The following is a 27181-nucleotide window of genomic DNA, read 5'->3' as shown; positions in this document are numbered from 1 at the left end:
CCTGGCTGTTCTGTTGTCAGCGAGGATGATCGTTTTTTAAGGTTGATGTGATATGTAATTTAGCCTGCTATCATATTCTTCGTGTACTGCAGACTCGTTTTTCAGATTTAATACTTATACTTTTTTATTATAATGTTTTTGATCAGCTGACCACTGACATTATAGATTGCTTGAATGATGTGATTGCAGACATCAAGGACAAAAGCAAGGTTGACACTTTTACTGTGCGGGCAGGGGATTTTAATATTACAAAATGGTGCTTCAGTGGCCAGCAGGTTTGCGGCCTAGCATGTGGTCATAGAGAGGACTTTCACATTTTAAACACCCCTCATATGGTGATACGCTAAACAGCCTGGTTATGAAAAATATTCTAATATTTGCTGGTGATTTTTTGTTAGGTGAAAATTCATACACTCACACTTTTACGTGCCATAGATTTAATTTTGTTATCCCTTGCTTTTTCCCCCTGATTGTTTATTTTAAAGTCATAGTAAATTGCGTTAGTAATCACAATCCATTATAACGTTTTATAAATCTTAAATGATAGAGAAAGCTCATTGTTCAGAAGAACTGGGTATGGATTATTCCAAAAACAGTGGTCTGAGAATTACATGGGGCTAGGTAGATACAGGCACATTTTTTGAAGATCTAATTACAAAAAATGGAGAGGAGAACATGACATGATCTACGTTAGAAACAAACCCAGTGTCTGTTTTTGCTAGTTATAGACATATTTCCAAATTTAAGTCCGAGAAGCTTTTAGCAAGGAAAAAAGTGAGAATCCTCCCGTACATAGATGGGTTAATGCATCTTGTGCCTATTCACACAGGCAACTGAAATTAGCCCGTAAAGCGGTTCCCTGAGGCAGCGCTGCTAAAAGAGAAGCTAGACAGGTGTTTAAGGCAGCTCAAGTGCACAGGAATCAAGAAATCTGAAGATCTTCTTTGGATGATCTAGAATTAGCAGCCAATGTAGGGACTGCACAAAGTTCTGGGAAGTTATAAACCACCCTTTTTTTTCTCAGAAGACACTAATACAAAGGCTGAATGCCACATTACGGCTGATTCTTGGGTAGCGCCTTTTAGAACGTTTTTACCCCAGACAAAGGTGAACCTTCTTAGATAAAGTGAAATCCAAATCCATAATTACTAAGGATCAAGCCCAAAAGCGAAGTGAACCATTTAAATAGCTGAAAATTATGATACTTTCGAGAATGTTGGGGGCAAAGCCCTGGGGCACGATGGTATTCCAGTGGATGTTTTTAAACAAAATGTTACCTTCTGGGCCCCATACCTTACAAATGTAATTCAAACATTGATTAGGGAGGAACTGCTTGGCTCCTGGCATGAGGCAAAAGTCTTGATTTTCGGAAAAAAAGGTGACAAGAACCTGCCAAGTTGTTATTGACCAATCTCATTGATCGATCGTACCATGAAAATTCTAGGATGCGTTGTCTTACCCAGACTCGAGGACTAGGCAGAACAAAGCAATATTTTAACTGATGCACAATATGGCTTTCTCCCCGGCCTGGGTACAGTGGAACAGTCCTTAAACTTGTCATTGCTGATAGTAAAATAGTTCAAAGCCAGGAGAGACTCATTGCACATGGACTTTATGGACCTCGCATGTGCTTTTGACATGGCAAATCGTGCAAAGCTGTGGTCCATGCTGGAGACAATGGGAGTTGAAGTTACACTAGTAGACGTACTGAGACGTTTACATAACAGGAAAAGTATGCTATGGACCAGGAGGGAAGTGTTCATCCCCCATACGATCTAATAAGGGAGTAAGGCATGGCTGTATTTTGGCTCCATAACTGTTTTTACTTTATATAAATGATTTAGAAAAACATCTACTGAATAGAGGAAAAGATTTGTCACAGACTGGTAAGCACACAGTACCTATTCTTTTATATGCAGATGATGTGGTTCTCCTGGCGGGAACCAAAATGCCTTGAAGACTGTTTTAGATGGTTTAATGATTGTATGAAGGAACTTGATATAAAAGTTAACTCGTTTAAGTCTTTTTTAATGATTAACTGCCCCAAAAATACAAAACCAAGGCTACACACTATCGATGGGAGAAAATGAGAACCTTTTATTATCGAGGCATTGCCTTTGATTCCGATATTGAGATGAGATTATCTAATGAATCAGAGATCTCAATCGCTTGCAAGGGCAAATGTGGCTATCTTTAGGTTTGCTACAAAGCTAGCTCACAAACCAATAGCAGAAATGCAGCAATTATGTACATGCGAAAGCATTCCAGTGGGCACTTATATGGCAGGAGCTTGTCGGCGAATGAATTCAGACAAAATACAGAAGATACAAAATAGTTTTATAGGAAGGCTTCTTTTTGTTCTAAAGAGCACCCAACTCCGATTTGCCATGATGAACTAGGGATGAGCTACATGGAGGCTAGCATAACAAGCATTGGCATAGCCAATAGGTCTCGCTTTTGGGACTATATAAGTATTTATTTATGCAACTGTTGCATGGCTAAACACTTATAAGGTCCTAAAGGCGAGACCTATTGGCTATGCCAATGCTTGTTTCGGATTGCTGTATGTCTTTGAAACATGCTCATATGTGCTGATAAACATGGTTGAGAAATGCCAATCTGTGTCTTTGAACATCATAACGAGATGTGAGGCTGTGACTGTTCAAAATATTTGAGAGATGCCGGTCTGTGTTTGTTAAGTATATTTCACAGATGCCAATTTGTGATTAATCCAGTCAGGGAGAAAGCACAAAGCTGTGTGAAAAAAGTATACTTTGACAGCTGGAGATACTACACCGCCATACTAAGGCAGGAAATTTGCCATCTTAATGCTTATAACATAGACATGTTTATGCATGATGGCTAGTGAAGAAACACTCCACCTTCATTACCTCCACAAATAAAATGAGTAACAATGATGCTAGGTAACCAACCATTCCTGTTGAAAGTGAAAACCAAATGGATCGTCTTGTGATATGCAGAGGTGGAAAAGGGTCACATGTGTAGGAGTAAGAGTTTGAGAGGTGTGGTGACGCGGCTACATTTAATTGAAGGCTGTGCAGAGGACAGAGAGGCTCCTGTAAACACAAAACAAACCAGATATGTTGAGGACTCAGAATATAAAATGTTATGCCATTACGGATATCAGAAGAATGTATAATTCCAAAGTGTTTCAACTCCCAGTTTACCTACCACTTTGGTTTCAAGAAATCAGAAAATAAGCAAGAGTAGCCACAGCCACATGAAACAAACATGATTCATGTGCAACACACAAACCAAGAATTTATATATACACATGAGCCATCCAAGTCCCACATGTATGGAGTGAAAGACCTGATTGCACAGGACTGGCAAACAATTTAAAGATACAGGAGAGGCCTGCAGAGGTCTTTTCCTGGCAGGTTACAGGTAAAAAGGCCTGTCCTTCCACTATAAGCTGTTGTTGCCACCACTGTTAGGTCTCAGCTCTCTGATGAGGTGAGCTAGTCACGATCAGTACTTAAAGGGCCTACAAGGTGTACGTTTCCGGACCATAGAGCAATGCACCCTATCACATACTGTGTTACAGGAAGCCCTCAACATAAATGCATAAGTGTCGTGTGCTGCTGCGAAAAAGTAAAAACACCTACCGAACTTGCAAAGGAGAACTCAAGAAAGGGAAGCATACTCAGTCTTCAGAGTTATATAGGGAAACCTTTTCTGCCCCAACACCATCTGATTGAATTGCTAAAACCTGTCTGGGTTGCCTTTGTAAAGACTCAAATTATTTAGGTAGTTCAATCTGTCTGATGACACTACAAAACAAACGATTTCACAATTTTTGCCAATTTGGAAAATATTAGGTTTCTTTTGGGCTCCTCTTTAATTCTTATTATTCGCCAGGAACAGGGCTTTTAAATGGACAGGCACTGCCATGCTCTGAGAACATGCACTTATTTTATTTGATAGGGAGATGACCAGCCCAGTCTGCGGAGGTATACATCATTATCAGTGGGAGAGTTACAGCTTGTCTCTCTATGCATTTCAAGCAACGGCCCAACCTATGGAACAATGGGACAGATGTAGTAGAGGATTTTGCAATTGCAAACCCTATGATTTGCAAAATCACTGGGATTGTGATTATAAAATTGCTATTTATTATGTACAAACCCCATTTTACAAGTCAGAAACGTTTTCCGACTTGTAAAGTGTTTTTTGTGGCCCTTCGTGTGTGATCTACAACAGATACTTCTTAAAACAGTGCAAAGCTGTCCAGACCTGGAAATTATGGAATAGATAGATCACAGTCTCATGACTACTAGTTGTCCCTTCGCTAACTTCTTTTCATGGGTGTTTTTGAGACAGACTGCATAAGGCCTCCCCCGGCTTTTCGGTCACAACCACGACCTTCTTCACCGACATAAGTCTATTCCACTTCTGTGCTCCCATGAGTTCTGTGTATGTCACATGTCACCCTTTGGAGGGTGCAAACTGGCCTTCGCAGGATCCTACCCTGCCAGACATTCAAATCCCAAGGTTGGTTGGACCGCCTGGTTGCATTGTACTAAAAGGTGACGAGTAACACAGTATTTCCAGTAAGGTAGAGTAGACCACGTAAAAGTTGCACTGCATTTTATCAAACGGGTCTGTGATGAACGCTGAATGTAACAATAAGGGCCCTTACTATCCCTTTCTTCAGCTCTGTGGAGAATTAAGACACACTGGTTGAAAGTTTGTATTCGAAGAAACTGTGCATTCCCAAAATACAATGTATAAACGAGGCTATATTTGAATATTGTCACGGAATCAACAAACAGGGGACCCGAAAACTCAGCTACTTTTTGCATATAGGTCATCAAAGGTTTACTTGCCACTCAAACAATCCGGAAAAAGCCTGAGCCGAAATGATGGCCCTTTATGTTCCTTCCTCTTGATATAAGCTTCATTCGGTCTACACGACGTGCTGCTGTCTTGATGATGACAATAGTTATTTAAAACACGGTCTACAGCGGTAACAATTATTGTGCTATATAATTTGTGATTTAGGAATATAGCAGAATGTCTAACGTAAGGCTAGCATCTTTCGGAAATAAGGATTTTGCCTATAGTGCATTTTGATAAAAAGGAACATCACAATAGTGGCCGTAGAACACACCACCCAGTGACCCAGCCCTAGTGCATGTGATTAAGTAGGGTTCTGTCATGTTAACTTACAGAGTCCATGCCCACCCAAAGCAGACAGATCGAGCAGTGGACAGGAGACTTGAGCAGACGCCACTGAGCTCACAGAGGGGCAGAGAGGTGCCCTCGGGGGTGGTTTGTGTATGCCACGTGGTGCTGGAAGTTTATAACTATAACAGCTCTGTAATGCTAACGCGAAGGTCTTATTTTACGCGGATTCCTTGAATCAACTCCACAGACACAAATAAATACATCCCCCGAGTGCGTAGGTGGTACAACTGGAAGAAAAGGACCTCTACAAGAAAGGGGTGCCCCTTCTATGCAGAGGGAGATTGACCTCTGAAGGAACTGACGATGAGAAAACAAAAAACAAAGTACAATGAAAACAATAAATATTAATGTGCAATTCCGACATACTGGAATATTATGCACCACTTTAAGTGCACGTCACGATTCTAAAAAAATCATTTATCGTGATTCTTGGAGTCAGTTTGTAAACTTTACAGTCAAAGATGCTTTTGTGTTTGCCTCAGTTATGTTTAGTTGCGCCAAAACTTTTAGGCAAGGGGCTTTCAGGCGCTTGAAGGGTTGTACGAACATTAAAAGGTCGCTTGGCGAAGAGCGAAGGTAAAATGAAATTATACTTGTTTTTTGTTTTTTATAGCACGAAATAGACCCGAAGATATGTTAATGTTAATGTTACTGGGTATTTGTTAAGCGCACGGCTACTCCCCAGAGTGTCCCGGCGCTGGTATCAGGTATTGGTATCAGAGAGGGATAAGAGAGGTGAGAGAGAGGATGGTTGGAAAGACAGATATAGCGCAGGAAAGGAAGGGAGAGAGATTAAGGAGGGAGGAAAAAGGTAGAGAGAAAGTGATCAGAGTGGAAAAAGAGAGAGGAGAGAAGGAGAGAGAGAGAGAGACAGGATGGTTGGAAAGAGATACATAGCGCGAGGAAAGGAAGGGAGTGACTCTGCTTTGATCATTTTTGCCTGGGCTGCTTTTGGTTCTCCGTGTGTCTGTCCTTTCCGTTGCTAGGCTCCACGCAAAGCATATGAAGTATGCAATATTGTTTACACCCAGAAGATCAATAGTCCTAATTCAACATGGAATATGGCACGGGCCAACATGCGCGCTAAGTACCGACGCCCCAGAGTTAGCATCAACTCTGATAGCTAATTAAATTCAGCTTGCAAGTGGGAAGACAACAACAGCTGACTGCTGCAGTAAAAGGCAACAGCACACCTTTCGCTGCATGATACATGTTCATTAAGCGTCACTTGGACTTCGGGGCTGCCACCGCGGGGGAGAATGGATACAGCCGACTGTTCACTGTGCGCTGCAAGGGATCCATCTTTTCCAAGGAGCCTCTTCAACATGAATGAGCCTGCACTGGACAAGGCTCTGGCAACGCGTGTGGCACTTCCGCCTTCCTGTTTACTTCCTGCCCATTTGTCATCGGATTAATTAAACAAGCGGCCGCGAAAGTGATCGCGATCAAACATCAAAGCGGCCGTATGGCCGCGAAAGTGAAAGTAATTGCGGTCAAGCGCGGCGCGCGAGCCCGCGCACATGCACTGTAGCTCTAGGCTGGCCTGGTAGCACTTTTTGGAGCCCTCTCAATAAGTCTCGCCAGACCAGCGCATGCGCTGGGTCAGGCGAGACCTAAAAAGTGTCCCTTTACTACTCTGGATCAAGATTTGGTATTCACCTGAAATAGCTTTCTCCAGGCTCATTCTTAAGGATTGTGTCACCCTTGAAAATATGCCTAGGATTCCATGGCTTCATTATGTGAAACACACTTTTACCGATTTCGGAGTCCCAGAATACTTTAGTATCCAAGACTTTGTTACTGCTAGTTCAAAAGCAAATCTTCGTCATTTATTTTTTGATTTTAGGTACAAAGTAAGAAAATCTCAGGCAGAACCCTGCATATAACTGTCCAGTATGGACCTTTAGTTACTATTATAGGAATGGAATTATTCCTAACTTGGATTTGTTCATTTTAGTGTAGGTTTTCCCTACTCTTCTTCGTTTAGGCACTGTTTACTTTCTTGTGGCTTTTCCACAACAGGTCGGTCGGTTTTCTAAACCTCCAAAATGCATGTGGGATTATATTTCTGCACAAAGCACTATGTACTTTATCTTTTTTTGCACTCAATATAACTCACTGGGTCTACGGGTCTTTCACCCGTATGTTTTGCAGTCATAAATATGCGAAACTCTTTGTTGATCAGGAAAAAGTATTACATTTTTATTGTATTGTTTTGTTGCATTTTCCATCATATTTTATTCTCTCACTAAATAATAGTTGATAGCTTTTATCATGAATAGTGTATGTAATCATGAATCACACTTTAAAAAAAAATGTATTATTGATTATATGCACTTTTATGGCAATTACCCGAATGAAGTAAATTGCTTCCTTGCTTGTCTCCAATTTCAAATTCCTATTCACATATACAAAGCAATTCTCAATTTTTGCATTTTACTTCTTTGTTTATACACACTTTATTAATCTGTTAATAATGTCTAATTTTCTATGCAGATGCGAACTCCTTGAGTAAGTGTCGCAGACCCCCAACGGTCCCCGGACCTCAGGTTAAGAGCCACTGCGCTATAGAAATGTACGCATTCATTGTATGGAAAGTTCACCTTTACGTTGGAAAATGACCCCTTATTTTGGGCCCATAAATGTCTGTAACAAGCTAATTTACCACAGGGTTAATAGTAGGTGGGTGTTTTTTGGACTATAGTCCCTTGTCCAAGCCCCAACCCGTGCCAGTCTACTGTCAGAACAGTGACATTTCATAAATGAGTGAATACAGTGCAAACACGGCGGTTGATGTAGGTCTACACAAAAGGACATGGCAGAAAGACCTCCTACGTTGTTGCATCCATTGTTCCCATCCCAATGCCATCTTCTTCGCCTCTGGATGTGGGGTAAGATTTGTGCCATAATCACTACATCCATGTACTACATTCAGAAAGACGGAACTAACTGGAAGGAGAGAAGAGGAGCAGCAGATGAGAGCGAAGCGGCCGAGGCAGGCACGTTGAGCGTAGGTTCACCGGCCATCGAAGCTGCAAGCAGAGAAGGGGTGCGCGCCTCAGCTCGGTAGGTGGAACAGGCTGGGACACAAGTGACAAAGAGACATTTGAAATGGTGCTTTTCAGAGAGTTTCAAATAACGCATGACCTTTGATTCTGAGTGAGGGAAAACTGTATCCAAGCTTGGTGCCAGTCTTTAGACAGAGTTTTTTTGTCTTGTTCTTTGTCCTTTGTTCTAAACAACTGCTTTCCAGTACAAGTTCCCTGGGGACTCGGGAAGTTTACTTCTCTTTCTGTGTAACCCTTTAACCGGCCAGCGCTGTAGGTGGAGGATCGCATTGCGATGCAGGATCATTTCAGAAACTTTCCTAAACGGAATACGTTTCTTCAAACATTTCATGATTCTACCCTGCAAAACAAACATTGACAAAGCCAATAGTTTTGCGTTTTATAATTTGTAAATGGGCTCTTTAAGCTTCATTATTACACAGAAACAGAACGGTGCATTGTAAACAGCAGCAGTGCAAGCTTTCCTCATGCATGAACTATGTTGGCATGGACTGCAGCAAGAGTACAAGCCTACCTCTCACCCTGAACAAATACAACATGGGCCTCAGCAGTGTAGGTGTGCTTTACACACACGCAACTATACCATAGCACGTGCAAAGTTTGTTGCGCCCTTGTTATGCACATAGTACATCACAGCAGCTGCAGTGCTAGCTTCCTGCACACACACACAAAACACAGGTTCGGCTCCTTACCTTGAGGCAGCCAAACACCAGGCTTAGGCCTTAGTGGAAGGATTTGTAGCACGTTGGGCAATCAGTAATGTTCAGGACTACTCTGTGCATGTGCGGTAGGTGTGAGAAAAGACCTGATTGTTGTTTCATGTACTGTACTTGTGCTGCATGTAAATGTATATGTGTGTACAGGAGGCCTGTTCTGTAATATCCTGCTGTTCTGTAATGTGTGCGGGGCATGGGGGATGGTGCACATGTGAAGGCTTCACAACTTCTGTCCATGCCAAACCTGTGTTTTGTGTGTGTGCAGGAAGCTAGCAGTGCATCAGCTGTGATCTACCATGTGCATAACAGGGCAAAACATATACAACACACAATATTAACGCAACATATCTGCCCACCTACTTAGACTGGCATCACCTCCCTTACACTAAACCCTGGAAAATCCTGGAGCAGGAGTGCTGCTTAATCCTCTTGCATCATGTGCTATGGATAAAACCCATGCATCATTTTCTTTCCACAGCGCCCCTTTACTTGATAAGGGTTTTACTGAAATAGTGGGGCAAACTCACAAAGAAACGTGGAACGACTACATTTTCCTCCCTTTTGTCTCCTATACTCAACAATCCAGACTTCAGCCCTAGTCTGGAGGACAAACACTCAGAGAGATGGCATGGGGGAAATTCCCTCTTACTGGGGGGAACTCTACCAAAGAGGAGGGGTCTTAGATAGATCATCTTGCAAGCAACTTTTTGATCTGTCGAGCTGTGGTGAATATCGACTTACACGACTATTACAACAGGCTGGCGACAGGCCGATAAAAGAGGGGGCAGTAGACCTTTGACTCCATTGCAGAAACTAATAACTCAGGATGGCCCTCAGAGGGAATGTCCCGCTTCTACGCACACAGAAGCACTCATATGAAGAAAAGTGTGGGCAAGATCTAAGAACAGATATAAGTGTGGATGCCTAGACACAGATCTGGACCAGGGCAGCGAAAACCTCATCTGTCTCCTGCATGAAACTAACGCCTGCAAGCAGAATTCCAGATGGTATTTTACACCAGTACATCTTTGATCAGTGTTTGGGACTTTCCATATGTGTTAGAGGGACTGCGGTGAACAACTGATTGGCAGGACTCATAATAATGAAGTGAACTTAATCGAGTACAGTATTGTAGGGAGGTCTACAGTTTGCTCTCAGGGTTATATGTCAGTTACATTTTTATCTACCTCTCTCTCCAAGGATGACAGCCCCCTGATTCGTGAGACACAAAGGGTCATTCGCATTCTCGGAATCAACAGCTCCCTGTCCCTCTTAACATATGTCTTAAAGGGTAACCATATATTGTCAAACTTGAATACCTTGTGGGCTACAATGGCAGAGAGTCTTTTCATGGCATAGCTGTGCCAGGTTTAAGTCCACCACAGGGAGATTTGAGGGGGAGAGTATCCTTTCCATGTCTGGGCGATGGTGAGTCAAGCCACCACCAGCAGGTGGGTCAACAACATACCCCTGGACATGGCCAAGTGATACTAAGCCCAAAAGTGTTTCACCAGCAGACAGGACCACCACAGATGTATGTTAGTTATTTTTGCTTAAGGAAAAGTGATTTTTGCAGCGTTTTTCATGTAGAGTTGTTGCAATTCCTCCTGAACTTTCCGTAGTTTCCTGTAAATTTGACCAAAGCCCATGGATTTATGACGAGCCTCCAACTCCCATAGTTTTGCTTCTATATCTGCTAAAGAAAGTTTAGCCAGCTTAGTGAAAGTTGCAGAGTGTGATATTAACTGCCCTCGAAGCATGGCTTTCGTCACATCCCATTTAGTATTACATGACAGTTCTCCATTATCATTCTCCTAGAAATAATGTTCTAGTGCAGTATGAATGGAGTCTCTCAGTGTTAAATCCTTAAATGCCACCTCATTGATATCCCAAGTATGTGATGAAGTATAGGGGTATGCACACAAGTCAAGCCCCCAAGGTTCTAGATTAATCAGAGATTAAGAAAAAGCTAATCCTTGTGTGCATTTTGTGTCTCTTTCCCCTGTATGTGTAACTCTCCAGATATCAATCAAATTGAAGTCTAGAATGCCATGTGTTAGACAGGGAGGTACAAACAGGTGTGGTATCTAGCTATGAATCGGTGTAATACACGGTCTAAGACAGCACTGAAGTCGCCTTCCACTATTACATCACCCTGTATGATATCTCCTGCCTGAGGGAGGAGGCCCTTCTAGAATTGTGTGTTATTGTCATTTGGACCATACATTGAGAAGATAGAGGATAACAGGAAAACATAGAAGAACTAGACAAGGAAACAGTGCATATAACTCTGTTTTGTAGACAACAGAACAAAGAACAATATAAAAAAACAAAACAACATGGTTACAACCAGAAGGTCAACATGAAGGGAAGCGGAGTATCCAGAGGAAACTCGGGGCCACCGAACCACTCCATCATATAAAGTATACTGACTATGGTATGACGTCGCTTTGAAAGGGAACCATGGCTATTGGGCTAGAATGTGTTCATCCTCGACCATGGGCGAAACTGCTGTGCCCGTGCGCATCCACAACCTTAGTAGTCTTTCAGATGGACATCCTCAAGGATCATCCAGGGGCAGACATTCTAGTGTTTGTTCTAGATGCTTCTCCTGTGGGTGGCCTTGGGTTCACCATCTTTTGTTGATCCTGAGGTTTCTGTTCTGTCCACTGAAGAATCTAAGTTCAATAGTTTCTTTGCCTCCTCTGGGGTTTTAGCTGAACACTGTTTATTGGCCAGCATTAACATAATAAAGAATACAAAAAGTGATGGATGGAATGCTCAAATTAATCACTACATTACCAATAGACCTGGACTAAAATATTCAACAAACACAAAAAGGTTATGAATCTCTGTCCTTTAGGTCAGTTCTCAGAGTGAACTTCCCTGTGCAATTTTACATGGTTTTCACAACACAATACCAGAACTTCTAGTAGTTGTCTCGCCTCTACACATTGGTTTTGGCTGTCTGGGTTGCCTACTATTTTCAGTTTTTCTGGTACAGGAATATAGTATCTAGTAAGAAGACTTTGAACTCCCACTTCAACTTCTTTGTCGCTGTCCAGTACCATTGTGGTACAGCCTCATTTCTGCATGCAGTCTGCAGAAATGAGGATGTACCACAATGGTACTGGACAGCGAGAAAGAAGTTGAAGTGGGGGTTCCAAGTCCCCTGGTGCCCAGTCAGTCCCACCAAAGTTGGCCTGTATTTGTCCAATTCTTTTCTGCAGTTCATGAAGGATCTAGTTCAAGTCTTCTTGATGACGAAGCCTACAGATCATTTGAACCTTCCCCGATAACATTTCACTTATACCCTCAGGGGTGTCCAGCTACAGAGATGGCTCCCGGTAATAACGTCTGTTTGTTCCTAGCAAAGCCAATAGGTATGGTATTCAAGAAAATTGCATTTGTATATTCTTGTTTACTTACATTAGCACATTAAAGGCAGACATATTGGATGTGTCAACACCCTTTGCAACTTTATCTTGAATGCGTTACGCTCAGTGGCGGCTAACAGAGGGAGTGCTGCGGGGCAACTATTTACCTTGCACGCGCTGCATCGCCAACTCGGCGATGCAGCGCGTGCAAGGTAAATAGTTGTGTTTATTTATTTACTTACTTTACTCTGTTCCGTCATATGTCCGAGTACACTACCCCCCCCCACCGTCCCCTCCCCCCGCCCCGCAGTACTCGCTCTGCGAGCCGCCACTGAGTTAGGCTTCTGTCACTTCCCAACATTTAACATTTTCTAAAAAGAAAATAACAATCATTCAAGCAAAAGAAACTTATCGCCATATAGTCCCTTGTTGTTGCTGCTGAGAGCAACCATATCTGTGCATTGACACTTCTGTTCTCTAAAAATGGACCACCCACTGACAAATCCAGTATGTGTGGCTGTTTTATAAGTGAAATAGTTTTTTCATTGATTCATTAGTTTGTGTATTTCATTGTCTTAAAATAGACAAGAAAGCCAGCCGAGTGGCAGAACCAAGGCACACTATAAGTATTGGTTGAAGTATTGGTTACAGTTACGTCAGCGACAAACAGCTAAACCCAGATGGCAAAAAGTATATTTCAGGGCATATATATATGTGTGTGTGTGTGTGATAGAGGTGTGTATTGTGTTATTATTGAACATTGGTCGTCCAATACCATCGCTTGTTCTATATATCTACCCCAAAAATGCCAATGCCCTGTGTCCCACAATATTTTTTTTTGTTAAGCAATTCTTGTCAGAATGCTACATTGCTGGGCAATAAATAAATATATGTCAAACAGGAAATAAAACAATGCTATGCTCAACCAAAATCTGCCTCGTCCTGGAGAGTGCACAGTGGATGCTTTCAGAAGTTTCCCTTTTAATGACTTATACGCTCTAGGACAGAGTTCTTTCTACGCACCATATAAATAGGGTAGATCTAAATAATTACATAGATGAGCATAAGAGCATATCTTTATGTCTCAACCCCATTTAGGATATCTAACCTATTACACAAGATACATACTCTAGAAACCCTCCTTGTCATAGTGTTGCCCCCAGGCTATACAGCAGGATATCTGCATGCTGCAGTTATTTTTGGACTCCTGCCGCTGGGAATAACTTTACATTGTGTTATCTTTTAATTGTAAATACCCAAGTATGGATGGTTTATGAATAGTCTCAAAGTTCTAAAACAAAGTACTATGCTAAAAACCACTTGTATCAGAGGCGGGTGGGGCTGCTTAATTTTGTGCCATGATTGCAGATGGTGGACACCGGCACTCATTTATGGGGACAGGGACTTGTTTCTCATCATCAGACATTGACCCAGAGAAAGCCAGAAAAGGGAGAAAGGAGGATGAAGAATATTGAAAAACAGTGGCAAAATGAGATCCCAGAGATAAAAAGAGCCTGCAAGAGTGAATTAAAGAGGCAGAGAGTGTTGGATTCTTATTTTTAATTATTTATTTATTTTAGGAATTAATCACTCATTGGGCCTTTGGGCAGGGCTAGCAGGTAGGTAACACACTCTTTGCGATGTACTCTGCAGATGGTAGGATTTTGGCTGTGAGAAATGATGGTAGCACTTAAATCAGGTGTACTCAAAGGTTCAATAGAGAAGACGGTAATCAGTACTATGCATTCATTGTCCATTTTCTTCAATTAGAAAAGATGGCAGGAGCCCAGCTACAATCTGGCCATGAACCAGCAACCAGACTGGGTTCTTCCATGGATGCAGGATTGGGAGTGAATTCGCTCCTTTACGCACCAGAGACTACCTCAGCGAAAAACAAGCAGGAGGTAGGTTAGATGTAGTTGTTCAATTACGTGCGTTTTGAAACATTTGTTGATTCACATCCCAACATCACATTCGACCAACTTTTGAGGGAATATTTAACATCAGCCTTGAGGAACAAACAACAATAACTTAACAGGATTGCATATCTTCATGAAAAGCAGCTAGTGGTGCTAGCTGCATCCGGAAGGTAAAACAACAAATGTACACATTCTTTAAGGTTTGGGCTTTCACCTACGAGGGCGACTACTTTCCAAGTGGGTTGCACTGGAGCAAAAGGGTAGGGCACTGCATTTATTACAGACCAACAAAAGTAAAGCTCGACCACACTGCAACCAGCATCCTCCTTCAATTTCATGTTACAAAACTGGCATGGCAATGACTTCACAGTCCTTTACCTCACATGCACATAGATGTGTTCACTAATTGTCTGCTAGGGAAGCTTTCCTGTGCTCCTGGTTATTTGTGACAGGCAAAGGCCTTTTGTAAGGCATACAGGAGGGGTAAAGATTTGGGGGGGGGAGGGGAATAGTTAGGGCCAAAGGTTACTCTTTGGGGGGAAATTTCTTTGCAAATAGATATACACCTAAGTGCATGCATAAATCTCACCCTCAATACAATTCTGAAGCACCAGGGGGAGATATTCACCTACTAGTAGGATTACATGTTTCCACCCCTTTAGATGAGGGTGAGTGGGAGCATGCACAATTTAAAATATTACCGTAAAGTTCAGTGGATTAAAAATGGTGCCATGGACCCAGGTACAAGCTGCTTAAATTCCCCTTCTCTGAATGGATAGTAAATTACAGTCATTGGGCCCCCAATACCCAGGGCCCTTTGTGCCAATGCACCTGCTGCAGTATTGTTAGCTATGTCTGTGGTCACTGCTAATAACTTGGCCGAAATTATTTTAGGCGTAAATTCTCCAAATGTAGATTCTGGGAAGGGGTGTATGTGTGTGTTTGTGTGTGTGTGTGTGCGTGTGTGCGTGTGCGTGTGTGTGTGCACGTGTGCGTGTGTGTGACATTCAAAGTGTTATGGTGTGTCTTTGACTGTTTGTACAGTAGTTTTTAGATGGAGATAAATCATGGGTTTTTATAATCCCTTTTCAATTTACATGTTGTCATTTTTTATCATGCATCTGTTATTTTTACATTTTTATAATTTGATTTGTATATGTCTGAAATCTTACAGATATAACTTTTTTTTACATTAATTGTATTTTTTTCTTTACATTTAATCAGTGTATGTCTACATTTATATGGCCACTTTTTACATTCGTTTTATTTTTAATATGTTTTCTAAACTTGACAGTGTTAAGAGCATGGGTGTTTGGAATGTCTAAAGTTATATGAACGTATATTTATTTGAAGGTGTTGGGTTTTGTACTGTAGTGTTATTCCATTTCTCCATTGATTTATATGTGTTTTCTTAGCAGTTATATGTGAGGAGGGGCTTGGCCAGAGTAGAGTTGAGCCAATTTGGGCTGTAGCCTGCTGTGGATGTAACAACTGTCAATTGCAACGGAATGAATTTGCATGTCTCATCCTGTGTTCCTTCTTAAATTTCCCTTTCCTTCTCTGACTTTATAGTAGATATTCCAGATTTTCCAGTTACTCCCTCTTTTCACTCACACATTTACACCTAAATAGTAGAACTACTTGTGGATACTTCTACCCACTTGAGACGGAGAATTATGCAGATATGTACAGAACCGCTCTATGGTGTAGAGCTGCCTCCATACCTATGTGAAGTGCATTTATTAGAATGTGGAGTCTATTTGCCTTTTGTGGATTGGGCTAAAAGTTTACAAGGCCTGTACTTGTCCCTGGCTGCCACATTGAGAGGCTGTACTTCCTGACGCTAGCATATGGCCTGGTACTCCCCGAGTCCCCTATTTACCTTTTGTACCCACAGCCCTTGTGCGGATGGGGTCTCCCTCCCTCTTTCAAGGCAATTAATAAGACCACACCAATTTTACTTTTTGGATTAGGGGGTGTAACCCCCCGGCCGTATTTATTACAAAATTAAAAAACATTGTTTATTCAAATTATGTACAATTACGCAGAAAGTCCGGATACATTGTTAGACAGATGATGTAACGTGGCTAACCTTAAACTCTAATACACACGACACTTCCTCCGTAAATCTAACAATGCATATATTCACTTTCTGTGTGTCCTCTCAAGAGCCTACGGCAAGGTCAATGACTGGCAGCCTCTAGATCCCAGTAAACTACAAGTTACTCTGCCGTAGTAGGCTTGGCATGCGCAGAGGGACAGCTTATCGGACGGATAGTCTCGCCTGGGCGCCCCCCTACGCCCTGTGCCTTAAACTCCATAAACAGGGGCTGCAAAATTCTGCATACTTGTGCCCTGATGCGCATGCACGTGCAAGGGTGGCCACAGGCCCACTGGGCAGAGTGTCTCCCCCGGCCCCCTCACCCCGACAGCCTACCTACCGGCTGTCACTGCCCCTGGAGTTACTGGTTCTGACCGCTAAGGACCAAAGACTATGCCTACCAATCATGACCTTACCACCTGACCAGAGACACACACAACTAAATACGACATTATTGCCTGAAACCAAATTTCATGTACTGAGATTTTAATAAATGTTACACCTTTCAACTACCTAAATCTGCATTAAAATCCTGTACTGACACAATTACAAATATCGACACTTTTATTACAAATTCACCAAATCATCATATTTACATTCACTTTTCTCTCCTGAGATACCTGCAATGAAAGTTAAAATAACAAAGCAAATACATTACAGAGAAACATATTTAAAATGCCTGCCTTAGGGGATGGTGGGTGGGGAAAACAAATTACGGGCCGCTGGTGGCCCGGGTGCTGTGCCTATGGGGAGAAAAAGAACAAGAGACTGTTCTGCTCTCCGCACCCCCTTTTAAGGGGAGGCACAGGCCAGGCCGGTCTAAACCGGTCATACCACAAAGTTGGGTGCCCTCGTGAACCGGAAGCACTAAGGTGCTTCCGGTTCATGCCCCGCCGAACGCCGCCTATGGGACCCTCAGGGGAGGTGGGAGTGCTCCCACCTCCTCCTTGTCCCCAGGGACCGGTGCGACCGTCATAATGGCGGCGCGAGCTATTTTAGCGCTCTGCCTTGCCCATATGGCCTGGTACTCCCCGGGTCCCCTATTTACCTTTTGTACCCACAGCCCTTGTACGGATGGGGTCTCCCTCCCTCCTTGAAGGCAATTAATAAGACCACACTCATTTTACTTTTTGGATTAGGGTGTGTAACTCCCCCGGCCGTATTTATTACAAAATTAAAAAACATTGTTTATTCACATTATTTACAATTACGCAGAAAGTCCGGATACATTGTTAGACAGATGATGTAACGTGGCTAACCTTAAACTCTAATACACACGACACTCCTACCGTAAATCTATATATATCATATATTCACTTTCTGCTTGTCCCCTCTAGAGCCTATGGCAAGGTCAATGACTGGCAGCCTCTAGATCCCAGCAAACTACAAATTTCTCTGCCGAAGTAGGCTTGTGCATGCGCAGGGGGTACAGCTTATCAGACGGATGGTCTCCCCTACGCCCTGTGCCTTAAACTCCATAAACGGGGGCTGCAAAATACTGCATACTTGCGCCCTGATGCGCATGCACGTGCGAGGGTGGCCAGAGGCCCACTGGGAAGAGTGTCTCCCCGGCCTCCGCACCCTGACAGCCTACCTACTGGCTGTCACTGCCCCTGGAGTTACATGGTTCTGACCGCTAAGGACCGAAGACTATGCTTACCAATCATGACCTTACCGCCACAGGACAGCATAGTTGCCCGACTATCTATCCTCCCCCTCAGCCCACTAGGAAGGTCATGCCCTGTAACTCGCCCACCCTTGGACTCAACTAAAAACCCTTCGTCCCAGGTGAGCCGGGTCATTACCGCCTAGGAGCAAGATCCGGATTGCTGGTGGTCCCTTACTTTCTATTTTGAGCGTGGCGCCCCAGTCCCCTGCATGGCCCCACGCGCAGTCTGCCCTGTCCCTGAAACTCTAGTCTTGTCCCTAACTTACGCACCCTGTATAGTCGTTTTCACCCAACGTGGTGCCCAAACTCACGACCCCGAGATTAAGAGTCTCATACTCTACCAAGTGAGCTAGCCAGGCTCCCGCCTCGTGAAACTGCAGGAACAAATGAAAATAGAACATCTGTCAATGTATTGCCCCACTGATAGGCTAAAAACTTACACTACTGCACATGATACTATGTAACAGTGTACTGATGCAAAAAGTTCTCCTTGAGTCACAGGTTAAAGAATCTTGCAGTTCATATGAAACGGAACCGATGGGCTACAGCAAGTCAGCTGAATCCAAACCGGCGTCTTGGATGGCGAAAACCCATGACTCTTGAACTGAAAGATAGTGAAACGTGACCCATTGCCACGTAGCAGAACTGGCCCTGACAGTTCGCCATCATTGCCGTATGGGTCACTTCACGGGTGTCACCTTCATGGATCCACCATACATAAAGGAACAAAACACAGATGATTAGTGCTCCTAGCCTTTGGATAAGAGATACCCTCTTGGTCCCTTATGCCTTTTCCTACCCTCAGCCCAGGCTGCAGAGGAACGGTGTGAAAACGCGTACATCGAATGTGCAAGCAAAATGGCTGCATAGGTACTGTGTGCCACCACATACATATCTAGTGCGAAAAGTGTAAAAGCACAGGGTGCGTAGGTATTGTATGATATGACCTAGGCATCTAATGCCGGAATGCGCCCAAGCTTAGATACCGTGACACGAAATACGGACATCCACTGCATAAGTGTTCGGGCACAAGGGCGCTAAGGAACTGTGTGACACAATACCCAATAGTTAAAGTGTACGAGCACAAAGCGGGGTTGATGAACCCCAGGCAAATAAAGCTTGATTGCACAAGCACAACGGGCGCATCGGTACCGTGTGACACGACACGGACATACTAACGCCTAAGCGTTCAGGCCCAAGGGTGCCGAGATACTGTGTGATACAATACATAAGTGATCATGAGTGTATGAGCACACGGGTGCATGGGTACTGTGTGAAAAACCACAGGCATATCTTGTGGACGTGCACCAGCACACAGGTGCAGAGCTACAGTGTGACATAACCAGCTTCCGATGCATACGTGTCCCTGCGATGGGTGCATAGATGCTGCTTGACAACAGACTCCTAATTCCATTCATATTTGTAACATCCCCCGCTTGCCTGTGGCTATTTGACAGATTCCTAATTCACATTTGTAACCGCCCACGCTTGCCTAGGGAACTCTGGAAAGATCTAAGGCCTGGGATGTAGTGACATTCCAAGTACCGATACTGTATGTAATTGACCAAACAGAAGCAGGCGCATCGCGAGGCTGACATCAAAGACTTATATATAGGAGTATATTGACGTGACCACCCCGACTTGGAATGTGTTGCTGTAATGCCCATAGTAAGCAGTCATGCTTCAATCTGGAAAACGTCAATGACCATCCCGTGGCAAACTAATGGACCCTTCATGGATGCGCAGCATTGCATTCCTCGCGCTTCATATTGACCAGACACATTCGTACTCCATGAGCAAGTTCTGCCACAAAAATGTGGCTTGCAATTAGAGCGAGCTAACCAGGCTGTCTTCATGCTTTAACAAGCAGGGATATGTTCGCATTCGCAAGGCTTTGTTTGTGGAACTACAAGAATAACGGGTAATATACCGTATATATATATACCTTGCTGGCTGACCTGAAGCATGGCTTTTAAAACAATACATTGACATCAGACTTTCAATTCTGACCGCTTAGCATAGCCTCAGTTCCATTACATAAGGAACATTGCATGTGACTTTAAAAATGAGAGCGCATAGCATTGCGCTAGTTGTATTAAGTGAAGGAACGTTGAAAATCATAATACTAATTAGGAGCGCCTAGCATAGCACCAGTTACATTTACCCGAAGAACATTGGAATCAGACTTTCAATTCTGACCGCTTAGCATAGCCTGCATTGTGCCATATGCATTAGGTGAGGCGCATTGAAAATCACATTCCTAAAGAAGAGCGGCTAGCATACCGCCAGTTGCATTAAGTGAGGAACATTGACATCATACTTCCAATTAAGAGCGCCTAGCATAGCACCAGTGGCATTTACATGAGGAACATTGAAATCAGACTATTAATGAGAGCGCCTAGCATAGCACCAGTTGTATTAACCAATTAAATCAGATTTTCAGAGAGACTTTGAGAGCGCTAAGCATAGTACCAGTTTCAGTACATGAGGAACATCGAAAGTGTACTTTCAAATGAGAGATTACCTGCGGAACATTGAAATCAGACTTTCAGATGAGAGCGTTTAGCATAGCACCAGTTGCGTTAGCTGCTGAACATTGAAAGTCTGGCCATGACAGGTTGAAGTCCACTCGCGCCCAATCAAACTGGGGCCAGATCACAGGATCAGCGCCGAATCACAGTGTGCATTCTGACTGCTAACTTGTACCAAATTATTTTGACCAGCAAACATATCCCCATAAAAATCACAATCAGACAACTGGGTCACGAAATGGCATCCCAAATCGGAACCTCAGTTTGCTATGCATTATCACCAGTGAGTTATAACAGCCAGCCCAATCCCATTATATGAGGACACATTCATATTTGTTAGGCATGGGAAGATTAAGTGGTCTCCTCTCTTACTCCTGCGTATCATGCGATGCAGTCATGCTAAGACGGACAGGAATAATACATGCTAACCACCCCCCGGTAACACACACGCTGTAACACTTGTTAACACCCATGCGGTAACACCTACGTGGTAATCCCCAATAACGCCCATGTGGTAACATAACTTCAGCCAACTCCAAGCGGTAACAGCCACTTTGATAACACCCGGTAACATTCACATGGTAACAACCACTTGTTAACACCTAAGTGGTAACCATTACACGGTAAAAACCACTTGTTAACACCTATGTGGGAACACCCACATGGTAAACCCCCACGGTAAACATCAAAAAAGGGGGAAACACCCACGCGGTAACATCCACGGTAAACACCCACGCGGTAAACACCGAAGTGGTAAACATCAAAAAGGGGGGAAATACCCACGTGGTAAAAACCCACGCGGTAAACACCCACGCGGTAAACACCCACGCGGTAAACATCAAAGAAAGGGGGGACACCCACGCGGTAACCCCCATGCAGTACTCCTCTCTTCAGCAATGCAGGCCTCTACACTCGAGTATCTGGATCTAACCCCTCCCCAGTGATAAACTGAAACATTTTTATGTACCGAGATGACAGACACGTGTTAAAAAACCGTTCAGAGCATAACGGTGACACACCAATGCGGTAAACAAAACAAAAAAAGGCGGTAAACACCAAATTCCCTTTTCAGACCACCGCTAAGAAAGTGATGCTAAACACTAACACATATTCCTGCATCTACCACAAACAATTTGCTCTCATTCTGGCACAATATAACTGGAAGTTACTCAATAAAGTAAGCTTAAGTCACGTGTAAATCTACACCTTGGAGGTTTCCTACCCGTTTCCTTCTTTACAGGGATCGTGTTTTGCCCATTTAAATGTAAGTAAATAATTAATAAAGCCTTGTTTTGGCTGTTATGTCGTCACACACCAGTTAGCGTGCACCTTGATAAATACTATCTAAATCGTATTACAAAAAAGGGGGCACCGATGCGTGGTCCTAACAGCAGTGAACACCACAGTCAACACATTTCCGTTCCAAGCATAGTACTTCGATTGAGCAGACAGCTTCCAGGCACTACAAAATTTAAATTGGGTGAAAACTGGAAAAAGACACTTGCCCAATATCCCGCAAGACCAAAGTATTATAAGTGCCACGAATAGGGAATGACTTTCAGGAAACAGTGAGGAAGGAGTTCACAACAGACCGCATCCCCCCTGGAATGCCCCTTAAATCCATGTGTGGCCGCGAACGTACCCCTCCTTTTTGCTTTACCGTCCCGCCCACCACATTGATAATAAATATCATTATTTACTGCAAAATGCGTAATTGGTGTATACCATGCTGGTCTTTATGGTCTATTTGTCCTGTCTCAACCCTCTCCTATTCATACATCGGCACATTCTAAAGGCCCGCGGAGACACCACAGCAATTTGTGAATGTAGCTACCGTGAAGAGTTTGGCGGGAAACATTCTAATCCCCGTACAGCGGTCTTAATGGAGACTTTAAACCGCTCCACCAGCAGACACACTTACTGCCACGCCCATGCTTGCGGCAAACACCACACAAATCTCGGCCCCCTGAACCCTACACCACACACATAACACAGCTATGCTACCCGTACGCGGCCGCACTCTTCCTTTCAGAGCCAGCCATGGGACGATGGACCAACCTCACTAAAGTATCCCATGGTCACGGGTGAGGGAGGGAGCATGTCGCACAGGCTGCCCGGACCCCAGGAAAAAATTATGTTCAATGTTAAAGTTGGTGCACATACAGGGATCGAACTCACAACCTTGGTATTACTACCGCCACGCTCTAAACCAACTGAGCTAGCCTGCGCTGAGCAATGCACCGGGATACTGGCAGCTAGCGTGAGACATCTGGAGGATGCAGGAATAATAGTAGGTTCCAATGTGAGCACCGGTGTACCGTCAAAACGTCAGCTCACAGTGCGCTAGAATGCTTAAGTATCACCATTAGACTCTATCATAGAAAGCGTTTCTATCTCCTGCCTGCAGATCAATCAATCAATCAATCAAGACATATATATCGCGCACTACTCACCCGGAGGGGTCTCAAGGCGCTTGGGGGAGGGGGGTCTGCTACTGCTCGAACAGCCATGTCTTGAGCTGTTTCCTGAAAGCGAGGTGGTCCTGGGTCAGCCGAAGGTGGATAGGCAGAGAGTTCCATGTCTTGGCTGCCAGGTAAGAGAAGGATCTTCCTCCGGAGGTGGCTCTCTGGATGCGAGGGACGGCCGCGAGGGCGAGGCGCGCAGATCGTAGCTGGCGGGTGGGCGTGTAGAAGGTGAGGCGGTCGTTGAGGTATCCTGGGCCCAGGTCGTGGAGAGATTTGTGTGCGTGGGTGAGGAGCCTGAACGTGATCCTCTTATTGACAGGGAGCCAGTGCAGGTCTCTCAGGTGGCTAGAGATGTGGCTGCGTCGGGGGACGTCTAGGATGAGTCGGGCGGAGGCGTTCTGGATGCGTTGAAGTCTTTTCTGAAGCTTGGCTGTCGTTCCGGCGTAGAGGGCGTTCCCGTAGTCTAGTCTGCTTGTGACGAGGACCTGGGTGACCGTCTTCCTGGTCTCGGTCGGGATCCATCGGAAGATCTTGCGGAGCATGCGGAGGGTGTGGAAGCAGGATGAGGAGACGGCGTTGACTTGTCTGGTCATCGATAGGGAGGAGTCCAGGATGAAGCCCAGGTTGCGTGCGTGGTCCGTAGGTTTTGGTGCGGTGCCTAGGGCTGGGGGCCACCAGGAGGAGTCGTCCCATGTGGAGGGAGATGGTCCAAGGATGAGGACTTCTGTCTTGTCCGTGTTAAGTTTCAGGCGGCTCATGTTCATCCACTCGGCGACGTCCTTCATCCCTTCGTGTAGGTTGGTTCTGGCGGTGTCGGGGTCACTGGTGAGGGAGAGGATCAGCTGGGTCTCATCGGCGTAGGAGATGATGTTGAGGTTGTGTTGGCGTGCGATGGCCGCGAGGGGCTTCATGTAGACGTTGAAGAGGGTGGGGCTGAGCGACGATCCTTGTGGGACGCCGCAGATGACTCCGGTGGCCTCAGATCGGAACGGAGGGAGGCGAACTCTCTGTGTTCTTCCGGCGAGGTACGAGGAGATCCATCATGGTGTTGAGGCGTTGGACTAGGGTACGGTGGCAGACAGTGTCGAATGCTGTGGAGAGGTCCAGGAGGATGAGGGCCGTTGTTTCCCCGTTGTCGAGCAGGGCTCGGATGTCGTCGGTGGCTGCGATGAGGGCGGTCTCGGTGCTGTGGTTGGCTCTGAAACCGGATTGCGATGGGTCGAGGGATCTGTTCGTCTTGAGGAATGCGGACAGTTGCTTGTTGACGATCTTCTCGATGACTTTGGCAGGGTAAGGAAGGAGCGAGATTGGGCGGAAGTTCTTGAGGTCGGCTGGGTTCGCTGTTGGTTTCTTCAGTAGTGCGCTGAGCTCGACGTGCTTCCAGCTCTCTGGGAAGGTGGCTGTGTCGAAGGAGATGTTGATGATGTCACGGAGGTGGGGTGTGATGGTGGAGGCTGCCTTGTTGAAGACATGGTGGGGGCATGGGTCTGTCGGAGATCCGGAATGGATGGTGTTCATCATGCGGGCCGTGTCCTCGGGAGTCACCGTGGTCCAAGCCTGGAGAGTGACGGCGGGGTGCGTAAGTTCCACCGTTGGGTGCGGGGGTGGAGTGCCGAAGCTCACGTGGATGTCGGCAATCTTGCGGTGGAAGTACGAGGCGAGGGAGTCGCAGAGGTCCTGTGAAGGAGTGATGTTGTTGCTTCCGGAACTGGGGTTGGAGAACTCCTTGACGATGTTGAAGAGCTCCTTACTGTCGTGGGCGTTGTTGTCCAGTCGTTCCTTCAAGGATTTCTTCTTGATGGCAATATAAGTAAGCAGCAGTTCTGTGCACGAAGTGAAGTTAACTTTTGTCAGAGAGCCCAGTCGCGTTTCTGCTGCGAAGAATCAAAGGGGACGTCGCAAACTGTAGGAAAGCATTAAGTTAGCGTGTTATGGTGAAAAGCTGGACCACACCTAAAACCGCCCTCCACTTGTCACCACTACAGCTGCTGCATTCTACCTTGCCAGATCTTTATCTCCCAAGTGGTGCCCGTACATAGGGGACCCTCTACGCCTGACATTCCTCCGCAGCTCCTTCCTCTCGGAACCCGGCACCAAGCGCACCTGCATTGGCCACAGCTGAATCGCTTCCTCTGCTGACGCTCTCGAACCCGGGACACAAGCTGCGCGTCAGAGAACCCTGCAGAAAAGAAAGAGACAACAAATTACGGGCCGCTGGTGGCCCGGGTGCTGTGCCTATGGGGAGCAAACGAACAAGAGACTGTTCTGCTCCCCGCACCCCCTTTTAAGGGGAGGCACGGGCCAGGCCGGTCTAAACCGGTCATACCCCAAAGTTGGGTGCCCTCGTGAACCGGAAGCACTTCCTCCTTGTCCCCGGGGACCGCTACGACCGCCATAATGGCAGCGCGCGCTATTTTAGCGCTCGGCCTTGCCCATCAACTTTGTCTGATCTTAGAAATGCAGACATACCTTTTTATGCTTAAAAGTCCTGCATTTCAACACGGTGACAGCAACACACTACTATGAACCCGAATAGAAGCTTCCCACTTGCTCAGTCATTCAAGAATAACAAAGCCTCCAAAAAGAACAATAAATGCCTTGCGCCACCAAGCTCCCATTTAAGCTTTTGAAAATAAACTTTTACTGTAATGTTTCTTACGCTTTTCACATATTGAAGTACATGCTGGGAAAATGTTGAGTTGTAAAGTACACATTGCAAGCAGATGTTTCAGTTAAAAAATACTGTACAATCATGACATCACTAACACATGTTATTTTTGTTTCTGTGGGAGAGGTGGGTTGAGAAAGGGGTCAGCTCATACCATTGTTTTCTTTTGCCCTTGGAGAGAGGCGAGAAATTGCTGGGCCCATTTGCCTCCTCAAGGCAGCAGCGAAAGAACAAAAACGCTGCCAATGTAAGACCGAAAATCTCCTGGGCGTGGCAAGCACAAGAATAGGCAGGAAAGATATCAAAATAAGAACATAGGACCTGATTACGAGTGCAGCGGTCTTCCGACCGCCGCACTCACGGTGGTGCTGCAGTGGCGGTCCACCGGATTAAGATTTTCAAAGTCGCACCGGCGGTGGACCACCAGCTGCGCCAGGGAACAGTCATTAAAATGCTCAGCGGGACTGTAGCAGTCCCACTGAGCATAATACGAGTTCCTGCGTTGCCAGCCATTTCACGGCGGGAGCCCAACCATGAAAAGGCTGGTGGTGCAGGAACATAGAGGGCCCTACAGGGCCCAATGGACCCCTGCCATAGGCATACATTCAGGGAGGCACAACATGTGCCCCCTGTCTGTATTCTCCCAAAGTTCCAGCACAGCATGGACGTCACCATCCATGCCATGCTCGAACTTTTTGGGTGTTTCTCATTGCGTGCCTGTTTTCCAGTTCAACCCGTAATAAGGCGGGCAGTCCCTGCACAGCTTTGGCGCAGCTGTGTCGGCGGACAGTGGGCGCAACTGCACCACAGTCGTAATCGGGTCCATTGATCTACAATAGACAAAAAACTTAATTTAGTTTATTAGCAACGACTTGACCCAAATTCCACTCTAAACCTATGTTATATTTTGAAAATATTAGGTCTGGAAGGGAGACCTAAAAATAAAGGTATTGTTTATTACATCAAAGGATTTTTATGGCAAAAATTCTCATACTTTCCTAAGAAAAGCACACAATTGCCTTTCAACTTCCCAAACATGGCTGCAGAGAGAGAGTATGGGTGGCTACATCGAACATTAAAAAGAAGTTGTGAGTTGGAAACAAGAGAGGTATGGAGGTCTCCCACAAATCATACTTACCCGAGAGCACTGAAAAATAAAACGATGGTAAAAAATAAAACAGCAAATTGCCTCATTCCTAGGGGGTTGTTTAGGCCTGGCAGATGGTCAACAGTTGACTATCTGCCCTATATTTCTGTGCGGCCAGTGGAGCCACCACTGTAGCAGTTCCCCTCGCAGCCCTGCAGGTTTGCAGAGCAGGGGTCATGTTTAAAGCAACCACTTGGCAAAGTTTATTGCTTGGAGGAAACAAAACAAACTCCCAACGTGGATGCTTGTTTCTTGTAAACAAAAAACAAATGGCCCCAACATGAGAGGACTTTTATACCTGCCCATGGG

At 44.9% G+C, this 27181-nt stretch overlaps 1 protein-coding gene across 1 annotated transcript in view; it reads left to right on the top strand.

The window, feature by feature from the left end:
- Window positions 1–27181, top strand: part of LOC146810311 (cilia- and flagella-associated protein 337-like) — a 1036625-nt gene that overhangs the window by 949802 nt on the left and 59642 nt on the right. The window contains exon 20 of the mRNA XM_085614420.1: window positions 14143–14276. Coding sequence (XP_085470546.1) covers window positions 14143–14276 — 134 coding nt within the window. The remainder of the gene's footprint in view (window positions 1–14142; window positions 14277–27181) is intronic.

Source organism: Triturus cristatus, chromosome 7 (genome assembly GCF_964204655.1).
Source record: "Triturus cristatus chromosome 7, aTriCri1.1, whole genome shotgun sequence".
NCBI classification, from domain to species: Eukaryota; Metazoa; Chordata; class Amphibia; order Caudata; family Salamandridae; genus Triturus; species Triturus cristatus.
This window is presented reverse-complemented; position numbering and strand designations above follow the sequence as displayed.